General features: G+C 51.8%; 9 protein-coding genes across 9 annotated transcripts; 4 read left to right on the forward strand and 5 right to left on the reverse strand.

The window, feature by feature from the left end:
* Nucleotides 1-37: 37 nt before the first annotated feature.
* Nucleotides 38-1,996, reverse strand: TRIREDRAFT_107866 (uncharacterized protein; the record flags this gene model as incomplete). The annotated part of the gene is made up of 2 exons (XM_006965776.1): nt 38-1,529; nt 1,599-1,996. The coding sequence occupies 2 exons, from the start codon at nt 1,994-1,996 to the stop codon at nt 38-40; spliced, it is 1,890 nt and encodes a 629-aa protein (XP_006965838.1).
* A 1,696-nt stretch (nt 1,997-3,692) lies between these two features.
* TRIREDRAFT_107867 (uncharacterized protein) lies at nt 3,693-4,145 on the reverse strand (the record flags this gene model as incomplete). Its single annotated transcript, XM_006965777.1, has 2 exons — nt 3,693-4,013; nt 4,080-4,145. The coding sequence occupies 2 exons, from the start codon at nt 4,143-4,145 to the stop codon at nt 3,693-3,695; spliced, it is 387 nt and encodes a 128-aa protein (XP_006965839.1).
* Nucleotides 4,146-4,559: 414 nt separating this feature from the next.
* TRIREDRAFT_107868 (uncharacterized protein) lies at nt 4,560-5,679 on the forward strand (the record flags this gene model as incomplete). The annotated part of the gene is made up of 3 exons (XM_006965623.1): nt 4,560-4,580; nt 4,653-5,022; nt 5,078-5,679. 3 exons carry the CDS (start codon nt 4,560-4,562, stop codon nt 5,677-5,679), a joined length of 993 nt encoding a protein of 330 aa, XP_006965685.1.
* Nucleotides 5,680-6,309: 630 nt separating this feature from the next.
* On the forward strand, nt 6,310-7,245 carry TRIREDRAFT_107869 (uncharacterized protein; the record flags this gene model as incomplete). Its single annotated transcript, XM_006965624.1, has 4 exons — nt 6,310-6,553; nt 6,605-6,703; nt 6,766-6,893; nt 6,967-7,245. 4 exons carry the CDS (start codon nt 6,310-6,312, stop codon nt 7,243-7,245), a joined length of 750 nt encoding a protein of 249 aa, XP_006965686.1.
* Nucleotides 7,246-8,699: 1,454 nt separating this feature from the next.
* Nucleotides 8,700-10,672, forward strand: TRIREDRAFT_122087 (uncharacterized protein; the record flags this gene model as incomplete). Its single annotated transcript, XM_006965625.1, has 3 exons — nt 8,700-8,724; nt 9,341-9,361; nt 9,699-10,672. 3 exons carry the CDS (start codon nt 8,700-8,702, stop codon nt 10,670-10,672), a joined length of 1,020 nt encoding a protein of 339 aa, XP_006965687.1.
* Nucleotides 10,673-11,164: 492 nt separating this feature from the next.
* TRIREDRAFT_107871 (uncharacterized protein) lies at nt 11,165-12,310 on the reverse strand (the record flags this gene model as incomplete). The annotated part of the gene is made up of 1 exon (XM_006965778.1): nt 11,165-12,310. One exon carries the CDS (start codon nt 12,308-12,310, stop codon nt 11,165-11,167), a length of 1,146 nt encoding a protein of 381 aa, XP_006965840.1.
* A 2,299-nt stretch (nt 12,311-14,609) lies between these two features.
* On the forward strand, nt 14,610-15,810 carry TRIREDRAFT_62213 (uncharacterized protein; the record flags this gene model as incomplete). The annotated part of the gene is made up of 2 exons (XM_006965626.1): nt 14,610-14,996; nt 15,181-15,810. Coding segments are annotated over 2 exons (1,017 nt in total), but the record flags the coding sequence as incomplete, so codon positions are not given.
* Nucleotides 15,811-16,228: 418 nt separating this feature from the next.
* Nucleotides 16,229-17,573, reverse strand: TRIREDRAFT_122089 (uncharacterized protein). The gene is made up of 3 exons (XM_006965779.1): nt 17,276-17,573; nt 16,742-17,168; nt 16,229-16,639 (listed from the first exon to the last, which is right to left on the reverse strand). The coding sequence occupies exons 1-3, from the start codon at nt 17,447-17,449 to the stop codon at nt 16,299-16,301; spliced, it is 942 nt and encodes a 313-aa protein (XP_006965841.1). The 5' UTR covers nt 17,450-17,573; the 3' UTR covers nt 16,229-16,298.
* Nucleotides 17,574-18,061: 488 nt separating this feature from the next.
* On the reverse strand, nt 18,062-19,966 carry TRIREDRAFT_62447 (uncharacterized protein; the record flags this gene model as incomplete). The annotated part of the gene is made up of 3 exons (XM_006965780.1): nt 18,062-19,078; nt 19,138-19,317; nt 19,373-19,966. 3 exons carry the CDS (start codon nt 19,964-19,966, stop codon nt 18,062-18,064), a joined length of 1,791 nt encoding a protein of 596 aa, XP_006965842.1.
* Between the last annotated feature and the right edge of the window lie 971 nt (nt 19,967-20,937).

Raw genomic sequence — 20,937 nt, forward strand, 5'->3', positions numbered from 1 at the left:
AGACTCCCAGCTCTTCAAAGGTCCTTTGCACGCTGTACTACCCGTAATGGTGCTGAAGAAAAGCATTAACTTCAGTTTCAAATGTCATGATATCCGCTTGTAACAACGCGGGGTCGTCATCTTGTCCAATGCCAGCCAGGGAAAGGGTGTGTGCGTAATGTGGAGTGAGAGGGTTGCCCTGATTCAACACCTGGCTCTTCTCATCATCCGAACACCAGTCGTAAGGCTCGTTCTCTAGAATAATCTGCGTGATAGGATCAAACGCCAGGTCTTTGAGCAGCAGATGTCGATATATACAGCTACCTTCAGACTTGTACAAATCTGCCTTCGTCTCCGTAAAGGGAACAGCGTTGTATGTCAGACTAGAGTGCGAGTGTTTCTGGGCCACCTCGCTCCACATGGGGATGATCCGGGCCTGGCATGTCATGGTGTTTTCAAAGCTTCTCCAGACCATGCTGGCCCGACGGTCCTCATGCATGTACCGAAAGATGTAAGCGCTGCTATCGTGTTCGTCAAGGTAGGTTCCCCAAAGCTCGAAAACTTCCAGTTGGGGAAGCGACAGAGCCGTTTTGGCTGCAAGAAGTACCAGCGATCCAAATTCCATACTGCTCGTTTGTGAGCTTGACAGAGAGCAACGCAGAATGATGCGTTTCAGGGAGCTTTCAACCGTCTCGGGTGATTCCCCTAGCTCTATGATAGACTGAAGAAAGGCACCTGCATCCATCTGCCAGGGTGGGCAGAGTTGCTCCAGTCTTTGAGAGACCTTTGCCATCTTCCGAAGCAGGTTGGCTTGAGCATGCAGAGATAAGCCGGGCCCTCCATTCCCGTGTGTAGGATTGCGCTCTTTTCTTGGAATGTCCCACTGCGTGAAGGAAAATTGGCGCAACGTCTTTGGCAGCGAGGGCAGTAAACGTGATTGGAAGCCTGAGGAAAGGGCGTCAGTTTCATCAGACAGTCTTTGCAAAGTGTGGCTGCACATTACATAGGTACCTTGATCAAAAGTAAGTTGATGACGAGGCTTCAGGCAAAGAGTCCTTTCAAAGCAGAACCATTCCAATGCCACAAAGCTTCTAGCCAGTAGGCAGGACAGCGATCCTACGTGAATTTCCCTGCGAAACTGTCTGCGCATTACTAGCCCTTTGACCATCGGCACAGCAGGAAGGGACCTGTGTTGACTGATGAAGCGACCTCGCTTGCCTCTTCGTACCAAACGGAGCGGAGTTCCATGCAGCCTTTTGAAATGCCCGTTGTGCCACGGCATAGAGTCGCCGCGATGAACACCTTGGATAAACGGATGAGCAGTATTTGCCTGGTGGAACTCAACCATGCCGGGTGAGAGACCGAGATCTTCTGCGTAGTGAAATGGGTAATTGTCCTTCATTTCGCATCGACTGAACCAATGCGCTGTATCACTGGGTGAAGAAACGGACAACATCAGAACCAGTCCCTGTGCTCCATGCCTCGCAGGGACCCAGAGCTTGAGAGTCCCCAACAGAGACAGAATACAGTCCGTGAATATACCGTTGTTCCTGCGAAGATTGATCAGTATCTGGAAAGTTCTAGTATTACCTCGAGTAGGGGATATGAGACCAACGTACAAATTCTGTGTCACAACATCCTCCGGGTAATTACAATCGGGACAATTGTATGTTGAGAGTTTGATTCGAAGCCAGAGTTTTCGAATATACCCCAAACGACTGTCGCGCCGCCTGATGATTGTGTCAAATCTGGCAAGAGAGTCAGGATCAAGAACAAGACGTCGAAATGTGCAAGTCTCAAAGAAGACCTGCCATTCCCTGCACACAGTAGCGAACGGAGCCAGCTTTGGGGAGGCCAGGCCGTCGTATTGCCTGCCAGAGAACGGTGAGCCCACAAAGTTCAGGATCTTTTGGCGCAGTTCAACCGGCAATCTGGTCCAAGAAGCGGCTTTGTCCATAGAAGATGGCGAGTCGACCTCCGGGGAATCGGTGGTCATATCCATGGCCATAGGGAACATGATATGGAGCGAATGGCTCTGCATTGACCGCTTGAGTTGATGAGTACTGAAGGACTAGGATGAAGAGATCCTTTTTGAAGATGCGGGTTGTAGAGGAAAGTAAAAGATGACTCATTGCTGCATGGAGGCTCAGGGGGGTTGGCTGCACGTAACTGGAAATGACATACCTGAGGCGCCTGTGGGCGTCAACTTCCTCATATTCACCTCCCCCTCAGACTTTTGGTTGGTCGTAAAGGTTCGTGAAGTTGTTGCAAAGCCATACTTTCTTCTATACTTACCTACCACATATTATATAACTTGGTGTTGCTATTAGGAGGGCTTGCTGTAGGGTTAGAAGTTGTAGTAGAGGTGAGGTACCTAGGAACGCTAGTAATCTATAGGTAGGTAAGCAAAGTGTGTTTGAATCCCTAAAGCTGAGCCTCTCGACTTGTAATAGGACTCTTTGCCAGAGATGATCTTCTCTCGACGTCTATCTGGAAATCGGTTGGCAAAGGAGAGAAGTAATCAGCGACGTGATCACTGACAAAGAAAGTCCATTTAGCAAGTAGAACCCGCTTTCATAAGTGTCAGGGGGCTACTTCCGTCTCTATTCCAAAGGCTCTTGTTTTTCTCCTATTACGAGAGTACCTCAGCCAGGAGATCTATTTCCTAGAAATTGTGATTTCGGAGAACATGCCAGCTGACATAGGGCCTGATGTCTCGGTTTCTCACGGGGTTTTCACACGTCATGTTATTCCCAAAGCAGGCTTTCAAACTGTTCCAAACAACTACCAGTACTTTGTCGCAGCCGCGGGCATTTATGTCTCCCAGTTGTGCAACATGATCAACATCCGCAACAATACCTACCTAGCCAGTGCAAAATGCTGGAGTACGCAGTCTGCGTCCAGCGCGGCGGTCTTGACGGCCGCAATGTCCTCGGCAATCCTTCGCTGGTTTTGCACATCAATGTCATAGAACGGTCAAACGGACTACTTGTTACGCCTGTATCCGAACAACAGACGAAGAACCCAGTATTGACATGACCTTCTTCACCCCTGGTGGTGGCGCAAGGTTTTCGCGTCATTGAGCTCGTACCCGAAAAACAAAAACTCTTGTAACTGAGTTGATACCGCGCTCACGATGGAGACATCCATTTGGTAATCTTTCCGATGATACGGCATAAACTTCATCACACAAGTGAAGGGCTGGCCACTCAGTACAGTCAGAGACGGTTTTACAGATCGGCGTCAAAGCATCCATCTTCATGATATCAAGTCTAAGAGGCTCTGCTATTCTACAGTGGTACTATTTAGAAGCTGTCATGTTATACCAGCACGTTACACGGGCTGATAAGGTTGACTTTGACCTTGAAGTCAAACTACCACAAGAATCAGGCGCAGGCTTGCCACGCACAAGCAACAGGACACAATGAGAAAGTGGGGGAGAAAACACATGCTGTGGCCCGGGAAGAGAATGCTGGAACATGGCGAGCCATTGCGCTGACACTCTAGATCGAATGCGCTGACACTCTAGATCGAATTCAACAGCGCTCTGCACTGCTCAGACATGGGCCTCTGACTATTCAGCGAGATATCTTGACCGTCCCCCCCTATTCAACAGGTCTAATATAACAATTGTCTTGTCGATTCACCGTGTTCACGAAACTACGTGGTACATAGCTACTCTGAATTCGTCCAGGTAGACCTTTGAGTGCCATTTACTCCTTCTTCCACTGATAGCTGGCAACGCCATCAGTGTTTGCTGTGTCTTTCTTCCACTGGTAGCTGGCGACAGCGTCAGTGCTGGCAGTATCTCTCTTCTCCTTCTTCCATTGGTAGCTAGCGACACCATCAGTGCTCTCGGTATCCTTCTTCCACTGGTAGCTGGCAACGCCGTCAGTGTTGGCAGTATCCTTCTTCCACTGGTAACTCGCAACGCCATCAGTATTGGCGGTATCTCGCTTCCACTGATAACTGGCAACGCCATCGGTATTCTCCGTGTCCTTCTTCCATTGGTAGCTCGCAACTGTGTCAGAGTCCTAGCACGACTTATAAGTAATTGGCGGTTTAGAGCACGGGAAGCCTAAAAAAAAAGAGAAGCGTACGGGGACAGGAGCAGCAGCCACTGAAACTGCGAATGCGATGCAGCTGAGAAGGACAGAAGACTTCATCTTGGTTTGTGTATTGTTGATGAAACAGCAAAGATTCGACGGTAGAATGGCTTGTACGGAACACAAAGAGGTGGAAACGCGGAGGGTGGCATCGGCCTTCCTTTAACGTCCGTGGATCTTACTATACCTTTACGTTTGCATGTCCTACATAACCACCAGATTCAGTAGCTTGTGGAAATCTCACGGCGGATCTTGAAGAGGCTTGGGGGTAAGAGTAACTAAGCTTGCCAACAAGGACCTTGCAATTTGTAGAAGGTGTCCCGTCTTGCCAAGGTCAAAAGCCCGGAATCCGGGGGCTTACCCACACAAGCTGCTGATATTCTCCAATTGGAAGGTGAGAGAGATATGTATGCCAAGCGTCAACTTGTATGACCATCTGTATATAGTACTATCTAAGAATCCCATCGAAGCTACATGCATGATAACGCAATCGCAGTGAGAGTCGACACAATGTACCACTGAGTATGCATACCTGATAGCAAACGTGAACGAGGAACTAACCCGTAGATCCACACTGCTGGATCTTTTGTCAACCAGAAGTACCTGGCTCTCAGAGACAGCGTAGTTCAAATCTACAGCTTTAGACGGAATTTGCAGGAACTTGCACCTCTCACTCCAATCTCTCGCAAGTTCACCGAGATGGAAACACACAGAGACCGAGATGAGAGCTCTATCGAAGAGTCTGATCCCTTCTTAGGTGTCTCAATATTCTCATCAAAGAAAGGGTCACAAAATCGAGGATGGAGGCGTGACGTACTCTTATACTCTCTCATCCTACTGCTTGGGATATCCCTAGGTTCTCATATCTTGATGTACCTCTACATCCACAGAGCTTCGTACCTTGACGCCTTATGCGTACAGCACACGCAACAGAACCGTGAGTCAAGCTCTCATTACGCTCTTTTGCATTCATATAGTTAACAAATTTCTAGCCACGCCCATTGATATCCCAATCCACTATCACTCTGTTCTTTATGATGGCACGTTCCTCGCGAACTCAACCTCCGTCTTCCGTCTCCCACCTTCACCAGAAGTCGATGCAGCATGGGAAGGCCTCGGCACGACGTCAAAGCCTCTTGTCCTGTCTAGAGCTCAAGCAGTCCGCGCTGGCATCAGTCCAGACCATCTCAAGACCCCGTCCGGCGACTTTCCGGTATTGTTTGAGTTCAACCACCATCTTCACTGCCTCAACATGATCCGCAAGGCAGTCTTCTTCAACTACGACTACTACTCCAGTCCGGATTCCCCAGGGCACCACCTTGGCAAGGACACCGAGACCATCTCCAAACACGTAACGCACTGCATCGACATGCTTCGGCAAGTCCTCCAGTGCAAGCCCGACTTGGGGGTATTTGGGCAGTACTGGGTAAAGGACCCGGCTCAGGGAGTGGAAGGATCTTTTGTGGACTTCAACACGAACCACAAGTGTATCGACTGGGAGCCAGTCAGAGAGTGGGTTCAGACACATCAGACGCTCGATGACTTGGTTGTCGAACTGCAAGAGGGTGATAAGATTCTTGATATTGCGCCGTAGGAGCGGCCCTTGGGACAAGCAGCAATTCGTACAAGGATATGAGACGAATGATGTAATATAAAATCATGTACTACTGCAGGCAGATGCTGTAAGATGATGCAAGGTTGCGGGTTTGGATCAAGATTGGGAACTGATAATAGTAACAAACACACCTCAAGTTGACGGATTTACTGCTTGGTTTGCCTCATAGAGGCTTCGTGCTTGAAGCGCACTTTTGCTAGTCTCAACATAGACCCATCACTTCTGGAGGAATGATAGCCGCTCTGTCAGCAAGACGTACATACAAGAATGCTACGATATGCCAAAGCTATATAGATACGACATATTAACACAAGGCTCTACCCGGCACTAATGCAGGCTTGGAACTCCTTCACGTTTGCCGGGACTTTTGTATCTGCAGGACAAATGACCCCCGTGTAAGCCAAAGATTTGCCCCCCTCAGTGGGTGTTTACAACCAGCTTCCTTTCTTAGCCGAAGCTGCAGCTGATGATGCGCTTGCTACCAGGATCACATACATAGTAATATTTCCGACGGGCTTTGCAATTAGTTACCTTGAGAGAAGAAGAGAGTTAAGGTTATGATGCTAAAGATCTCTTTGAGCTTTTCCAATCTCCAGATGAAGCGACATCATGTCTCGGCGAAGTTCTGGTTCAGAGGATGAAGACACGTTGTTGGGCTCGAAGAGCGAGGGTCTCCCTCTCCAGCGCATGGAGAAGAGGAGAGCAACCCACCACTTGGTACAGTTAACGCTTGTCGCTCTACTGAGTTCGGTGATTTCCCTTACAGTGAGCCTCGTTGTATGGAAGGCCGTGCAGCCTAAGGCTGGTATAAGGGAAGACGTAAAACTTCTTCCCGGGCTGGAGATTCCTCCCCGTAAGAGCAGACATCTTACCAAAAACACTATGTGTCTCTGCTGATGGGCAGTTCCAGTTGGCCCAATACACAAGGCGTTCATGCCCGAAAGGATTTATGATGACCCACGAACGGAAAATGGTCATGCGGCGTGGATGAACCTATTCCCAAGTATGCGCCGCAGCTTTCCTACTCTCATAAGCCAGTATACTCGTACTGATGTGAATACATAGAGGGAAAAGGATATGTCTCGATAAAGAACATTGAGGCTGCAGGACCGGTTCCCGACTATGTCCGAGGCACCAGCACAGATGGCACCGGACGGTTTTCTGTCGCAGTATTTCATCAACTGCATTGTCTGGTATGTTCCTTTCATCTGCTTTAAGGTTCCCTCTGTAGTGTTTCTCAAGGAAGTAAACTCATCTCCTTCGCAGTATCTACTCCAGTCCGACCTCTTCGAGGCGTTGGAAGCCAACATCACCGAGCCGCACTCCCACACACTCCACTGCTTAGACTATCTCAGAGAGAGTATCATATGCGCATCAGACTCCACGCTGGAGCCCTTTAAACCGAGCTTTGACACTGCGGCGCCCAGGAAGGGGGTGGATGGATATGGGACGCCGCATCAGTGTCGAGACTTTGGAAAGTTGCGAAATTGGGCTGAGCGGTTTCGATATAACGACAACCAGGGTTTCGAGACCTACGAGGGGTAAAGCACAGGGACTTGTAGAGAAGAAGGATCAGGAGGTTTAGAGTGGTTACATTTCGCTATGAGAACAAGGCGCTGGCTGCTGATCACTCGCGGTTTCTTCGACAGAAGCTCGACGAAAATACAATTACCAACTAGAGGAAGATAGTGATGCTTCCATATCCTCCCCCTTGCGGCATGTTGGTATCGGGATCATACACTCAATGTAGCCTTTGAGTCTCGGCTGGACGCCAAGTTTAACGGAAAGACCCTTATGCTAGCATATACTAGTAGAAATGCAAGAAGTCTCTTTGGTTGTTGGTTAAGCTAATAATCCATGCCGAAGCTGCAGTTCTATTGGTAGCCTACCGTCTCGCTTGGGGAAGCTCCATCTACATGACCAGTTCCGCATAAGGCTGGCCGAGATCGATCTCTCGGGCTTCATGAGCCGAATCCTACCCAAGACGACCCATTCGATGTACCAACGGGGAGTTCATCGAGTTACCCAACAGGAGAAAGGCATGACTCTAGACAGCAAGGCCTCTCTGATTGGCTGCCTAGTCTTGGGGGTTGTGTTGGTTGCTATCGACCAATTCACCCCCCTGGTTTGCCCATCCCAGCACCTCAACCCTACAATATCTTCAAGGCTCCCCACCATATCCTCAAGGCTCATCAAGTCATCAACCCTCTTCCCCCTTCTCAAGTTCTCACTCTCTACTCACAGCTCTACCCAAGCTCATGAGGCGATTGGCCTCGCCATACCAAGCACATACGACCATAGGTAGTGGAGAATTCGGGGTCCCGTCTGCTCCCCCATAGACAAGCCACTAACCGGCAGATTAGTAGTCAGGTGGGTGACCACTGGCGAACACCGGCTGTTGTATGTTTCTTCTTTTTGCTTTTGCTTTTTGATGTATCGTACGTAGATGGTTGGTGTCCTCTTCTTCTTGTTATCCAAGGCGTGAAGTGCCAAGTCGCTTGGTACCATTGTGAGCATATATGGATTGCCGTTGTCACCCCGGATGAATTGACAACCACACCAAACTTGTCAGCTAAGAGAAGAAGCCTTCTGAATGGAGGCAATAGTACGAGAGATTTGTTTGTTCCAGTCTCTCAATTCGGTAGAAAGGTAAGAGCGAGTTCGCGGGCAGTTAATGCCATTCAGCAGGTTCCAAAATCCACCAGTTGATCGTGCTTCAAGATGAGTATACATATCGACATACGGAAGAAGTTTAATGGATAAGGGGAAAATCAGAGATCTAAAAGAGAATCGTAGAAGTAGTTTGAAGGAGTCTTCGATGGAGTAACTCTAGGTAAATTACAAAGGTGTTGATGGCCGCGTAAAAGTAAATCACGACAAGAGAACTGTATCGAGTGGTAATGAGATACTATACATATATAATCTATGTGAGTAATAACGGAGGCCAGGGTAGAATTGATTCATTACGGACTCAGTTACAGTATATACATCACTGCACTATGATCAAATTACAAGCAGCATCTGGTAAGGCAGGTCGTGTTATACAGCTCAGGCTCCACGATAGCTTCTGAACTGTGGGCGATTACTTGAACCTTCTTATGATGATTATTCAGAAAAGTGATCATCAAAGACTATCGATGCCTTATATAACATTGAGAAGACTTGCCACATGCTGACGGACTGGATGGTTGCTGAAGCAGAACAGCACCAAGGCACATTCGCAGTGGATATTAGGTATCATGAGCTTAGTACTAGGTTTTTGATAGTATATTTGAGCAGCAATAAAAGGCCACTTCCATTCACATCTGTATGCAGCTCAAGGTTGAGTTGCCGATGCTCGGCAAAAGCATGCATCTACATCCTCTCACGAGATTGGGTGTTATCCAGATAGGCTGCGATTGGGCAAACCCCCAAGCATTGGGCAGATTCTGGATGCCAGTTGGCTCAATACATACATAGCCCTGCGAGTCCCCAATCAAATCCCAGCGGCATCCCACGGTAATCCTTCTTGAGCCTCCAATATTCACCCAAAACGGCAATGCGTTTCCAAATCACGCGATAAGCTTCACTCTTCAGTCAAATCTTCGACATCCACCAGCATCACAAAGTCAGCCCAATCTAAATACAATATGTATGGTAGGCGCACAGCGAGACCGCCTATGTGAGTCGACTCGACGATTGTCCCAATAGGAAGAATAGGGTAAAAGCAAAGCGCAGTCGATAGCGTCGGCCAGTTGACCGCTTCGCATGCATGCCAAGGCGAGCTGAACGAGAGCTGGCTGTGACGATGTGGCTCAGAGCTGGTGAGGTTTGCCGTACTGCTGTGTTTGGATTCGGCCCAACCATGTATACATATGAAAAGAGATGATGTTGGGAGGAGTTACGCCTGCAAGTGGGTGCTTATAAGAAGACACTGAGGTCCGGCGAGAGATATAGGACGAGCATGGTATGGATCCTCGAGAAGACTAGAAAGCCCGTCGACTTGACCATAGTATCAGTGTATCCTCAACACTTCAAAATCAACTCCAAGCCCCATCGAAAGACAATGGTACCACACTTAGCCACGAGAATCTCCCTGCACTCTCTGTCCCTCATCCTCCTCCTCTCACCAACCTCCATCGCCGCCACAAACCTCATCCCACATAAACCTCCCGCCCGCCTCCTCGCCCGAGCACCCCCGACATCTTCCTTCCAAGACTTTTCCGCCATCGTCGTCGCCGCCCAATGCCGCCCCGGAGAGTTCACCTGCAACGCCGGCTGCATGCCCCAGCGCGCCGAGTGCTGCCCCGACGGCCTCGGATACTGCAAGCAGGGCTATGCCTGCGTCGTCGACGGCTGCTGCCCCATCGGACACACCTGCGGCGACGAAATCACCTGCGACTTGGGCGAGGTGCCCTGCGGCGAGAAGTTGTGCATGCCTGAGGGGGCAGTGTGTTGTCCAGATGGGGGCTATTGTCATGCTGGGGAGGAGTGTTTTCAGAACGGGTTCAAGCAGTATTGTCAAAAGGCCGATGGGAATGGAAGCACGACGACTGGAAGAACCAGTACTAGTAACATTGCTGAGACGACGACGACGACGACGACGACGGTGCGAGGCCAGAGCACGGCTTCGTCTCTGGCCCTGAGCACCAATACGAATGCTGAGGAAACTTTTGCTTCAACGACTGCAGAGACACAGACAGTGGCGCCGACCTCATCTTCCACGTTACCGCAGGATACCTCTTCCGAGTCTGTCACCAGCACAACTTCGACGCCAGCAGTGATTTCATCGCCCCCCTTTCGCCCAGAAGAGTCATCAAGTTCGTCACCTGCAACGACGACCACTTCATTTACTTCGCTCTCTTCTTCTTCTTCTTCAGCAGCCGGATCAGCAACGACGACTTCAACTAGCGAAGGCAACGCCATAGCCGAGAATGGGGTGTTGGGGGCAGCATTGGCATTAGTTGCTGTATATATGATGGCACTCCTTTGAGATACGCGTCAAGGAGGAAACTGTACCAGTCTGATAGACAGATATGCAATCCGACTACATCCAAAGAAACTGTTGAAATAACGTCAAAGATATCACAGGGTATCGTGGAGACAAAAGAAGCGCAAAGTGGTATTCCGTACTATCGTTCCCGAATGTGTCCAAAATAAAGGCAGTACAAAAGAAAATACCGTTTGGGGTATCTATATACACAAGAAGCAGGAAAAGAGAAGGACACAATACATGAAGAGAAAAATTAGGAGGACCCAGTAGGCCTTGTCGTAGAATGCACCCAAACTCTTTCAACATAAATACCAACCCGAGTTTCCTTTGTATCTTGCCCATAACCGTTTTCCAGAGAATGGCGGCCCATCGTGGCGACGGTTTCTTTTCTTCTCTGATCCTCCCCTACCGGAAGAGCCTCTCAACTCTCTTAATCGCCCGGCATCAGGACGCCAGACGGAGTTCCGGCGTCACAAACACTTTCAAACGCATCTAATACTCTGACTTTTCTGGGTGTGCTGAAAGCTCATTCACAAAGCCGTGGTGTTGGCCGGCGCTGCTTGTAGAGCCAGAACTCAGCCGAAGCGGGTTGACGAGGGACGGGCTTGGCTGGCCTTGAGACCACCGGGGATCGGATGAAGAAGCCGAGGGCGGGCGATATCCCGGGCTAGGAAGTGGTGAACCATAGAGACCTTGACCTTGACCTTGAACTTGGCCCTGACCTTGCGCCGGCTGAGCAAACTGGGCCGGGTAATCGCCCGGCAGTTCCATGATGACCATCTGCTCCTTGGGAGGAATCGGCGGTGGCGCATATAGCCCCTGCTGTGGCGTGGAGGAGTACATTGACTGACGAGGGTCGTACAGCTGCGGGGTTTGCGGCTGCTGAGGAGAGGGATATGCGTAGTGAGGATAAGCTGGGGAGTAGCTGGGCGGCATCTGGGCGGCGGCGCTCTTCTGTCCTTGCACCCCATAGTTGACGGAAGGCTGTCTGCTATGAGGAGAAATTCCCGCCGCGACGGCGGGTGTGGTGGAGCGGTCGTTGGGGTTGACCGTCTTGAGCTTGCCGTCCTCCATCATGGCCTTGAGCACGCCGGCGTCGAGCAGCTCGGCCTTTTTGATGATGCGCTGGACCATCTCCCGGTTGGCGGCCTTGAGCTGCGCCTTGACGAAGCTGACCATGGTGATGTTGGCCTTGACCTCGATGTCCTCGCGCAGGTACAGGCCGTCGGAGGGGGCGCCGAGGGCCTCGAGGCCAATCTCGCGATGCTCGGGCGGCTCGACGCCGGGCTGGTTGCCGCAGATGCGGTACGTGTTGCGCAGGTCAATGTTCATGGGCGCGTAGATGTGCGTCTGCAGGCCCCAGGGCATGTCGTGGAAGCAGCCGTTGAACTTGATCTTGCCGGAGCCCAGCTTGCCCGTGCCGGGCAGGAACTGGATGCGCTCCTCGATCTCGTACCAGGTGCTGTAGAACTCGTCGGCGGCGGCATTGCGAGGCGCGGAGATTGGCTTGTGGCCGAGGACGAGCGGGTTGAGGGTGATGACTTCGCTGTGGGAGTGGAGGATGTCGATGGCGAGCTGTCGAGGGATGAAGCCCGGGATGGGCGTGACGAGGGTGAAGGCCTCTTTCTTACGAAGCATTTGGCTCATTGGTTGAGTTGAGACTCTGGGTTTCCGAAGAGAAATGTTGCGACAGATACAAAACAAAACGGAGAGAGGAGGGGGTGAGACGTAGATAGACAAGAGAAGTACTAGTAGAAGCGGCCGTGAGAGGGCGAAGAAGAACTGGTCCGGATCCAAGGTAGCTCGAACTTCAATGGGGATTCATTGACACGATTACTCCTAGCAGACAATTGACTGGATTCAGCCCCGCAGCCCAGCCCTGTGGCGTGGGTGTAAAGGATCGATTACTTTATTTAGCGGAGGGTCTGTAAGAGTTGTCAAGCATCAGGTTGAAGATCGGTTGGCTGGCCTCGACAGGCGAGTTGGTCGTTGGTAGGACGAGAGCGGACTCGGTCTGCTCAACCCTGGCTCCTGTATAACGCGGAACAAACAGAAACAGAGAGACAGTGATAATCGAGTGCGATCCGAGCAGAGAACGAGAGAAAAGAGACTTTATCAAACCCTGAACGAGGCCAGATCGAAGCTCAGCCCTCCCCGTGAGGCACAACCATACCTATGAAATACCTGAACCGCTCCGTGCTCCCCATTCCAGACCCTTGTCAGCAACTGCTTGATTTGGCGTCGAGGGCCACCGGCTTTTCCTAGAGCCGCATGGCTGGCTCGCAGCTAAGCAGCGATAGTAAGCACTGACGAGGCTTTTCAGCTTCCCGTCAGCAATCTGGATGGCACGCCACCAACGTTAGCGAGCTGCTTCGCCCCCCTTTCCACTTTTGGTGGTAAGAGGTTGGTTGCTGGCTACACGGGTTGAGAGGGGGTACACTTCGTACAACAGCTTTTTACAGGGCTTGTAGTTGGTTGAGTCAACAATAGGTACCTACAGAGGCAGGGTTAAGTCGGTATCGAAGTGCCGTTGGAGCCAACGCTGGCAATCCAATCTCTTTCTCACTTCCGTCCCGCTGATGATAAAAGACAACTGACCGTCAGATGCTACCCTTTGAAACAATCAATCTTCCCCACGTTGAAGAATCAAGTAAGTATTACTATCTATTAATCCTCCCCAATACAGGCCTTCTGTCTGTGCTGCCATCCGCGCATCTTCCCGCTTGTGCGGCTTGCGGCTCAGCCCCGGATGGATGAATGCTAGAAGGTCGATGATGCGCAAGTATGACCTTGACGTCAGACTGTGCTACGACAAGCTGCACCTCGAGCTTGAGAGCTCTTCGGATAACGTCGTAGGATCAGTCGATTGCGCGTTCAGTGTACTTGCAGCTGCCGTCCTGCTGTTATGGCGCGGGTATCGCTCGCGTACCGCCATCCGGACCGCACGTCAATTTTGTGTCAGTTGATTAGCGTAGCATTGCAGAACTTGCAAACAGATGAAACCTCCTCAGTCTGTGCGTTCAAACGAGACAATGGACCATGGTGGTATAGTATTCTCTTGTGCAGCAGGGAGACTGGACTTCTACATAAGGTAAGACTACCTCGTGCCAGCATCGACAGCTGCTCCCAGGGGAACCCTCAACCTGAGCCGTGTCCACTCCGTGAAGCTTAGCTGTCTGTAGCTCAGAACATCAGCGGGTAGGAATACTTCCGGATACCTGAAATAGATCTGGCGGTGGGGTCCCGCGGTGTCTTTCTCTCCAGTCTCCCGCAGAGATGCCCCCTTGCTTGTGCTTGTGGTAAGGTAGCTTTTTTGCCTCTTCCAGTCGAACCGAACCTTGGGCCCAGTTTCAGATTCCAGTGCAGAGAGACGCGGAATGGGCAGAGATGGCTTGCCAGTTCTTCCGTGGTCGTCGTCGTCGTCGTCATCACCGCCTGGAGCGTCTTGGAGCCTTGACGGAGCTTGAATCTGCAGTTATTATAGCCATCTCCAAGCATTGTTTCTGAATAGCTTCTTGCTCGTGCTACCACAACACTTGGTACAACTTCCATCTCATCTCATCTGACCTCAATCATGGCCAAACTAGCTGCCATTGGCACGCTGTCGCTGGCTGCTATCCAGGCAGCCCACGCTCTGGTTGTACCCGAGACAGCCGTGCCAAATCAGGCGCCGCTGGGTGCAACTGACGAGGTCACGGCCCTGATCAAGGGCGATGCCATGGGCCCGCACCACCTGGACGACGACATTGCGTCGGCCGAGAGCTTTTTCAACGCCGTCTCGTCCATCCGCGGCCACATCCACGACGACTTCAGCCAGGCCGTGGCCGACCTGATCGGGCTGGGCTACACCGGCGACCTTGGCACGGGCAGCTCTGCCGCCGACGACGACGACGGGCACCACCACAAGGATCACCACCACCATCCCAAGCACCCGCACGGCGGCGACAGCAGCTACACCATCTACGAGCTCATCTCCAAGAGCAAGTACACCACCAAGTTCGCCAAACTGGTCGACGAGCACCCGCACGTCGTCGACGTGCTCAACAGTACAAAGGCCAACTACACGCTCTTCGTGCCCATCGACAAGGCCTTTGAGGACATCCCGGAGGACCACAAGAAGCCCAGCAAGGAGTTTATCGAAAGCGCCCTGCTCTACCACGTCGGGCTCGGCGAGTATCCCGCCCGCAGGATCCTGCACTCGTACACGCTGCCCACGGCCCTTGACGAGGATCTGCTCGGCGGTGAGCCCCAGCGTCTCCGTGCCTCCGTCGGGCTTGGTGGAGTCAAGCTCAACTTTTACAGCAAAGTCGTTGCCGCTGACATTGTGAGTGGACTCCTGTTCCCCCCCACGCTGAACAAGCCCGGCTATTAATAGCCAACCTACCCTTCTTCCGTGCCGTGCTTCGTACTCGTAAAGACCGTCAACTGCTTTGTTTGTGTGCAAAAGAGATTATTCAAAAGATCGACTGGCTGACTCCGTTCATTTGGTCTGTTCCCGACTCTTATAGGCAGCTAAGAACGGCATCATCCACGCTGTCAATCACATCCTGGTTCCGCCCCCATACGTCGGCCGCATCATCACGCTCTTCCCCGACCGCTTCTCGACGCTGCTGCTTGCGTACGAGAAGACGGACTTTGTCAAGTTCATCCACGGCGTCAATCTCAAGGGCAGCACCGTCTTTGTTCCCACCAATGAGGCCTTCCACTGGCTGGGCCCCAGGGCAAACGCCTTCCTCTTCAACACTGACAGGGGTCGCGAGTACTTGAAGGCCATTCTCAAGTACAACATTGCGCCCAACGCGACGCTCTACACTGATGCGTTCTACGATGAGACGGACAGCAAGCAGCAGCAGAACGCGCCAGTCCATGAGAGCAGGACCGAGCACTACGACTTGCCCACGCTGCTGGGCGAGGCTCACATCAGTGTGGACATTTCCCGCATTTTCGGCTTTGCCTCGATCAAGGTGAACGGCTTTACGCGGGTTGTCGTCCCCAATGGCGTGGCCAAGAACGGCGTCATCCAGGTCGTGAACCGAGTGCCTCTGCCTCCTCACAAGGGCCATGGCGGCCATCAGTCAGAGAATGATGGCGGAATCGAAGTCGAGGACCTCATCAGCAGACTGGAGGACTGGGTCTGATGGTCCAGAAAGTGCAATGATACTGGACGCGGCGGCATTCTGGTGCTGCCTGGAGTAGATGACGAACACACGACAAGGATGATCTCAACGCGATAGTATGTATATTGGATGACACCTTGAGTCATCTCGGCTCTCCACTGTAAGATTCTATGACTTGTAACGCTGCATGAAGCGACACAGCTTGATGGATCAAACACCACAAACATCATGACTATGATGACTTCACTCGTTGAATATTCACATGCTAGGTAGCTCTAGCTTCACACTCCGCTCAATGGAACCCATTTGACAACTTGATAGCCCTCGTGATGATGTGAGTGCGAGAACGCAAGTAAGCGCCTCACTTGAAGACAGTAAAACCGACACTTTCTTGAATTACATTACAAGCTTTTATCAGCCCATGACCCTTTGAAGCAAATCGATATCAATCCACTCCCTCTGGCAAATAAGCGACCCTTCCAACTCCCAGCGGAGCTCATCCCGTCATCTCAAGGGCTAGAGTGAAGCCACTTCTCTTTATGTTTCTCTACAAACTCCTTCCACGTCGTCGGCTTCTCTTCCAACAACGCCAAACTAGCCCCCAGACTCTCGCCAGCATAATACCCTGGGCCTTCCAGCAACTTCATGTTCTCCAGCAGCTCTTGCGCTGCCGCCGGCGACAGGAACGACTTGAACTTGTCGTCTGGGATCTGCACGGCGTGCGCAGGCTTGCCCATGACCTCGGCAAACTCCGAGATGAGCCGGTGAATGGTGTAGTAGTCTGTCGCCGCGAGGATGCGGTTCCCGGTCTGCAACGGGAAGTTTTTAATAGCAGCCTTGACAAATTTGCCTGTCATACAATGTCAACAAAGAACCCAAGTCATGGGACAGAAGTTCCGAAAAGAGAGGGGGAGAGAGAGAGAGAGAGAGATAGAAAGAGAAAGTATCATACCCATATCCTCAGCGGCAGCAAACAACGGCGCCTCCGCCTTATCCGGGTCGACCGGCAAAGCCAGCGTATACCCAGCCGGCTCCGACGGCGGATTCGGGCGAATCATGGTCGTGAAGCCGCTCATGAACATGCCCGGCAGGACAAACGTGCCCTTGACGCCGCTGGTGGCCCGAATGTACTCCTCGATGCGGGCCTTGCCGTCAAAGTGCGAGATGTTGGGCAGCCGGCCGCCGCTGGCCTTTGTGGCGTCGATGAGGGACGAGAAGATGATGTGCTCGACGCCGGCGGCCTTGCTGGCGTCGACGACGGCCTTGCCCTGCGAGATCTCGGTGGCGGCGGACATGCTCTCCCAGAAGTTGGTGACGAGGAAGACGGTGTGGGCGTCTTTGACGGCGGGGGCGACGGAGGAGGACGAGGACATGTCTGCCTTGACATATGGTAAAGAAAGAAGAAACCAAGTGTCAGGTAGAGCTGGAGCTGATATATAGGATATGGCCATTGCTTTTTGTGGGATGGAGGGCGGGCTATGCGTACCGAGACGAGCTCGACGCCCTTGGAGGCGAGCTTCTGGGCGGCTGGCTTGTTCACATCGCGAGTGACGGCCCGGACTTTGAATTCTCGGGAGAGGCTCTTGTCTGTGAGGATGGCTTCGACGACGGAGCCGCCTTGATTGCCCGTTGCGCCGAAGACGGTGATGATCTTGGACATGATTTTCGATTTGCTGTTTACAGGGGCTAAATGAATTCCTACGGAAGCTCAAGAGTGAAGATTGTCGAAGAACTGGCATCGGATTCCTCTATGAGATATACGCGGAACTGCATGAAGCGTCATGACGTAGGAAGCTCAAAGCTCAATGAGGAGTACAGCAGTTAGCTCCGCAGAAATGGCAATGAGAAGCGCTGAAGGATTCTTCCAGTACCAGTTCTTCAAGAGCGGATGAATAGACACGAACATTATCCAGAGCACCTCATAGGCCGGATGGGAGAGCTGGTAGGGCTCCCCTAGCTCCCGATTTATGGAATCGATGGCTTTGTGGTGGTGTGTGATGTAATAGTCGAGATTAGTTCGACACCTCTCCAGAGTCTACTATGGATGCTTGATGCTTTCAATCTAGTGGCATTCAGCTTTGCGCCGAGCTGAGCTTGAAGACATTAAGGAATCGAGCGTGGGCAATGGGGCCCTGAGCACGAGGCAGATGCTGTGGCATTCCACCGTAAATCGTTGTACAACTTGTACAGAAGCTGCTGCTCATACTGCAAGTGTATGAGCGACCATCAAACAGCTGAGACGTAACAAGTAGTGATACAGATTGGCAATCTCTTACACGGTCACTATAAAGTCATGGAAGGCCTCCGATGCGTGCTTCAAATCCTCAAAAAAAGCCCACTGAGCGACATTGTCAAGCCAGCGAACATCCATCATCATCTTCTCAGCATAACCCCGAATCACCTCTTGCGTAGCCAGCACATCTTTCTCGCCCGCCATGATGATTCGTTCAATGGGCGTTTCCATATACTCCAGATCAATCCCATTCAACGAGAACCCGCCCTCGACATCTCCCGTAAAAGCATCGCAGGCTTTCGCAAACGCCTCCGGCTCTTGTCCAAGCAAACTCAGCCGAACCGCCGCCACTGCGAGGGGATTCTTCTTCCTCGTATGCTCAGACGTGGTCTCGAGGATCACATCATCGACTACCGCTTCCATTCCCGAATTGCGGGCGAGCTCGCTCAGCTGCTGCCAAACCTTTCGATGGGCCTCGGGGAGAGGGAACGGCGGCGGACTGATGAGCGCAAGCTGCTGCACCATGCCGGGGTTGTCGAGCATGAACTTGAGCGCAATGATGCAGCCAAAGGAGTTTGCTATGAGCACCGCAGGGTTGGATTTGGTGATTCCAGCGTGTGAAAACACGCCTGCAAGGTCCGCCGCCAGCGAGTCCACGCTCACGACGCTCAACGGATGGGTAGGGCTGAGCCCATGGCCCTCAAAGTCAAACAGATGCACTGTCATGTGTTTGTCGAGTCCAAGCTGAGAGATTACGGGCAAGAAATACTCTGCCGTTCCGCCTAGGCCGTGGACAAAGATGATGTTGTCTTGTCCGGAGCCGAGCCTCTTGTAATGCAGCGGCTTGCCATTGATGTTGGTCAGTCCTGCTGTGCCGCTGAGGGAGCGCGTCGCGTTGGAGAGGCCAAAGGCAGACTGAGAAGCAAGGCGCTCGCGGGTGGCGTTCACAGTAGTGATTTTGTTGTTTAATGTGCCAATGCCAGGAATGGTGATGGTGATCTCGTCGCCTTCTTGTAAGAATAGGGGCGGGTTTCGTCCAATGCCAACCCCAGCTGGCTACAAAGCAACGTGTTAGTGAATACAGAGAACGAGCTGGAGGAGCAGGATGAACCAACCGTTCCGGAGGCAATCACATCGCCTGGCAGCAGTGTCTGTCCTTCTGAAAGCGTGCTGATCAAAGTAGGGATATCAAAGATGAGCTCGTCAGTGGTTGCATCCTGGCGTAGCTCGCCATTGACATGCGTTTGAACGCGCAGCACCGCAGGAAGGTCTTCCTTGGGAACCGCGACAGGCCCCTGGGTATATATCAGCACACATAACCAAGCGTCTGAGACACTTTTTTATTCCTACCATGGGGCAGAATGTATCTGCCGATTTGCCAATGTAAAACTGCTTGTGGTCTCGCTGTCTCTCTCGCGCCGTCACATCATTGATAATCGTGTATCCCCAGACATGCTCCATGGCCTTTTCCTTGGGAATCCGAAACCCAGCCTTGCCCACAATGACGCCAATCTCGCCCTCATAGTCGACCGTCTTTGAAAACTCCGGATGCAAGTAAATGGCCTCGCCGTCGGCAATGATGCTCGTCGCGCGCTTTGTGAAGATGACGGGATGGCTCGGCCTGTCAACCTTGTCCGAGCTGTCGAACCCCGAGGCGTTAAACTCCTTTGCGTGCTCCATGTAATTCTTCCCCACAGCCAGTACATCGCGACCTGCAAGGGGCGGCAGGATCTTGACGGATGCGAGGGGTAGAGCCGAACCTGAGGGGACTATCTGCGAAGGACCAGCTTCGATGACCTGGTAGAGATCCTTGAGGGGGTAGCCGGAGAGCAGTCTGAGGGGTTGGATCGTGCCAACCGTTGCGTCCAAGTGGCCGATTTGGCTGATGCCGGTTTCGGGACGAGTGAAGGCGGCATAGTTGGTTAGACGTTGAGGCGAACTCATTGCGGCATTTGTGATGCTCAGTACGATTTCATGGAATTCCCAGGTAACAAAGAGAGAATCATATAGCCGGCTTACGGAGAAGACCAAGTACTACCAGACGCCGGAATTGTCGAATTCATCAAGCAGCCAAAATCTTTTGTCGACAGTGTGCAGAATGGAGAATCATTCGAAGACGAGAGCACTCACTCAATTTGAGGCTGGACGTAGCGGGCGGACCTCTTCTGCCGGTAGCGTGCGGAGAAGGTGAGCGTCAGACGATGCAAACATGACCTATTGGTAACAAACCTCATCGTGAGGACCGCACAATCATGTCTATCGCCTGGGCTGAATCCTGTTCTCGCGGATCAATATTTTATCAAGTCGAATTTCAGATCATTCTTTGGTATCAACCAGTTCTACGTCGATATAGTCTGACGAAATACCGCCATTTCGCAGGGTAAGGTTGGAGCAAGAAGCCACAGCACATTGAGTAGACTTATAGCACAATGTGGGATCATTTTGTGCCCAGTTCAAGGTGTTTCTACGTCGTGGCTCTTCAGCCATTAGAAAGATGCAAATTTCCCTGATATGCAGTGGTTCGCTTCAGTTCACTTTATACCTTACAGTTCGAAAGCAAATATAGCACAAGAATTGCCTGGATACAGAAGAAGACACAGCTCAGAAGCATGCAACTATATAGACGGCCGAGTATATAGGTAGAGTCAGTCCAGTCGTGTTCTCGTATTATTTCTAGCGCTCTAGCAGTTGAGCAACTCCGACGAGTCCCACCAACGACAAACAGTTTCAACGGCAACCAACACGCAAGGCTCATTGGCCCCAAAATGATGCAAGTGCTACATATATCTCCATCTAATGATACCTGCCACCCAAAGCCCAAGAGTAACACTGAAATCGTGTGAGTCCTCGTGCAATTCGTAATCGCTCTCTGCTTAGAAATCCGCTGCCCCTCCTCCGACCCTCCATGTATTATT

The sequence above is a fragment of the Trichoderma reesei genome (genome assembly GCF_000167675.1).
Source record: "Trichoderma reesei QM6a unplaced genomic scaffold TRIREscaffold_10, whole genome shotgun sequence".
In the NCBI taxonomy this organism is placed as follows: domain Eukaryota; kingdom Fungi; phylum Ascomycota; class Sordariomycetes; order Hypocreales; family Hypocreaceae; genus Trichoderma; species Trichoderma reesei.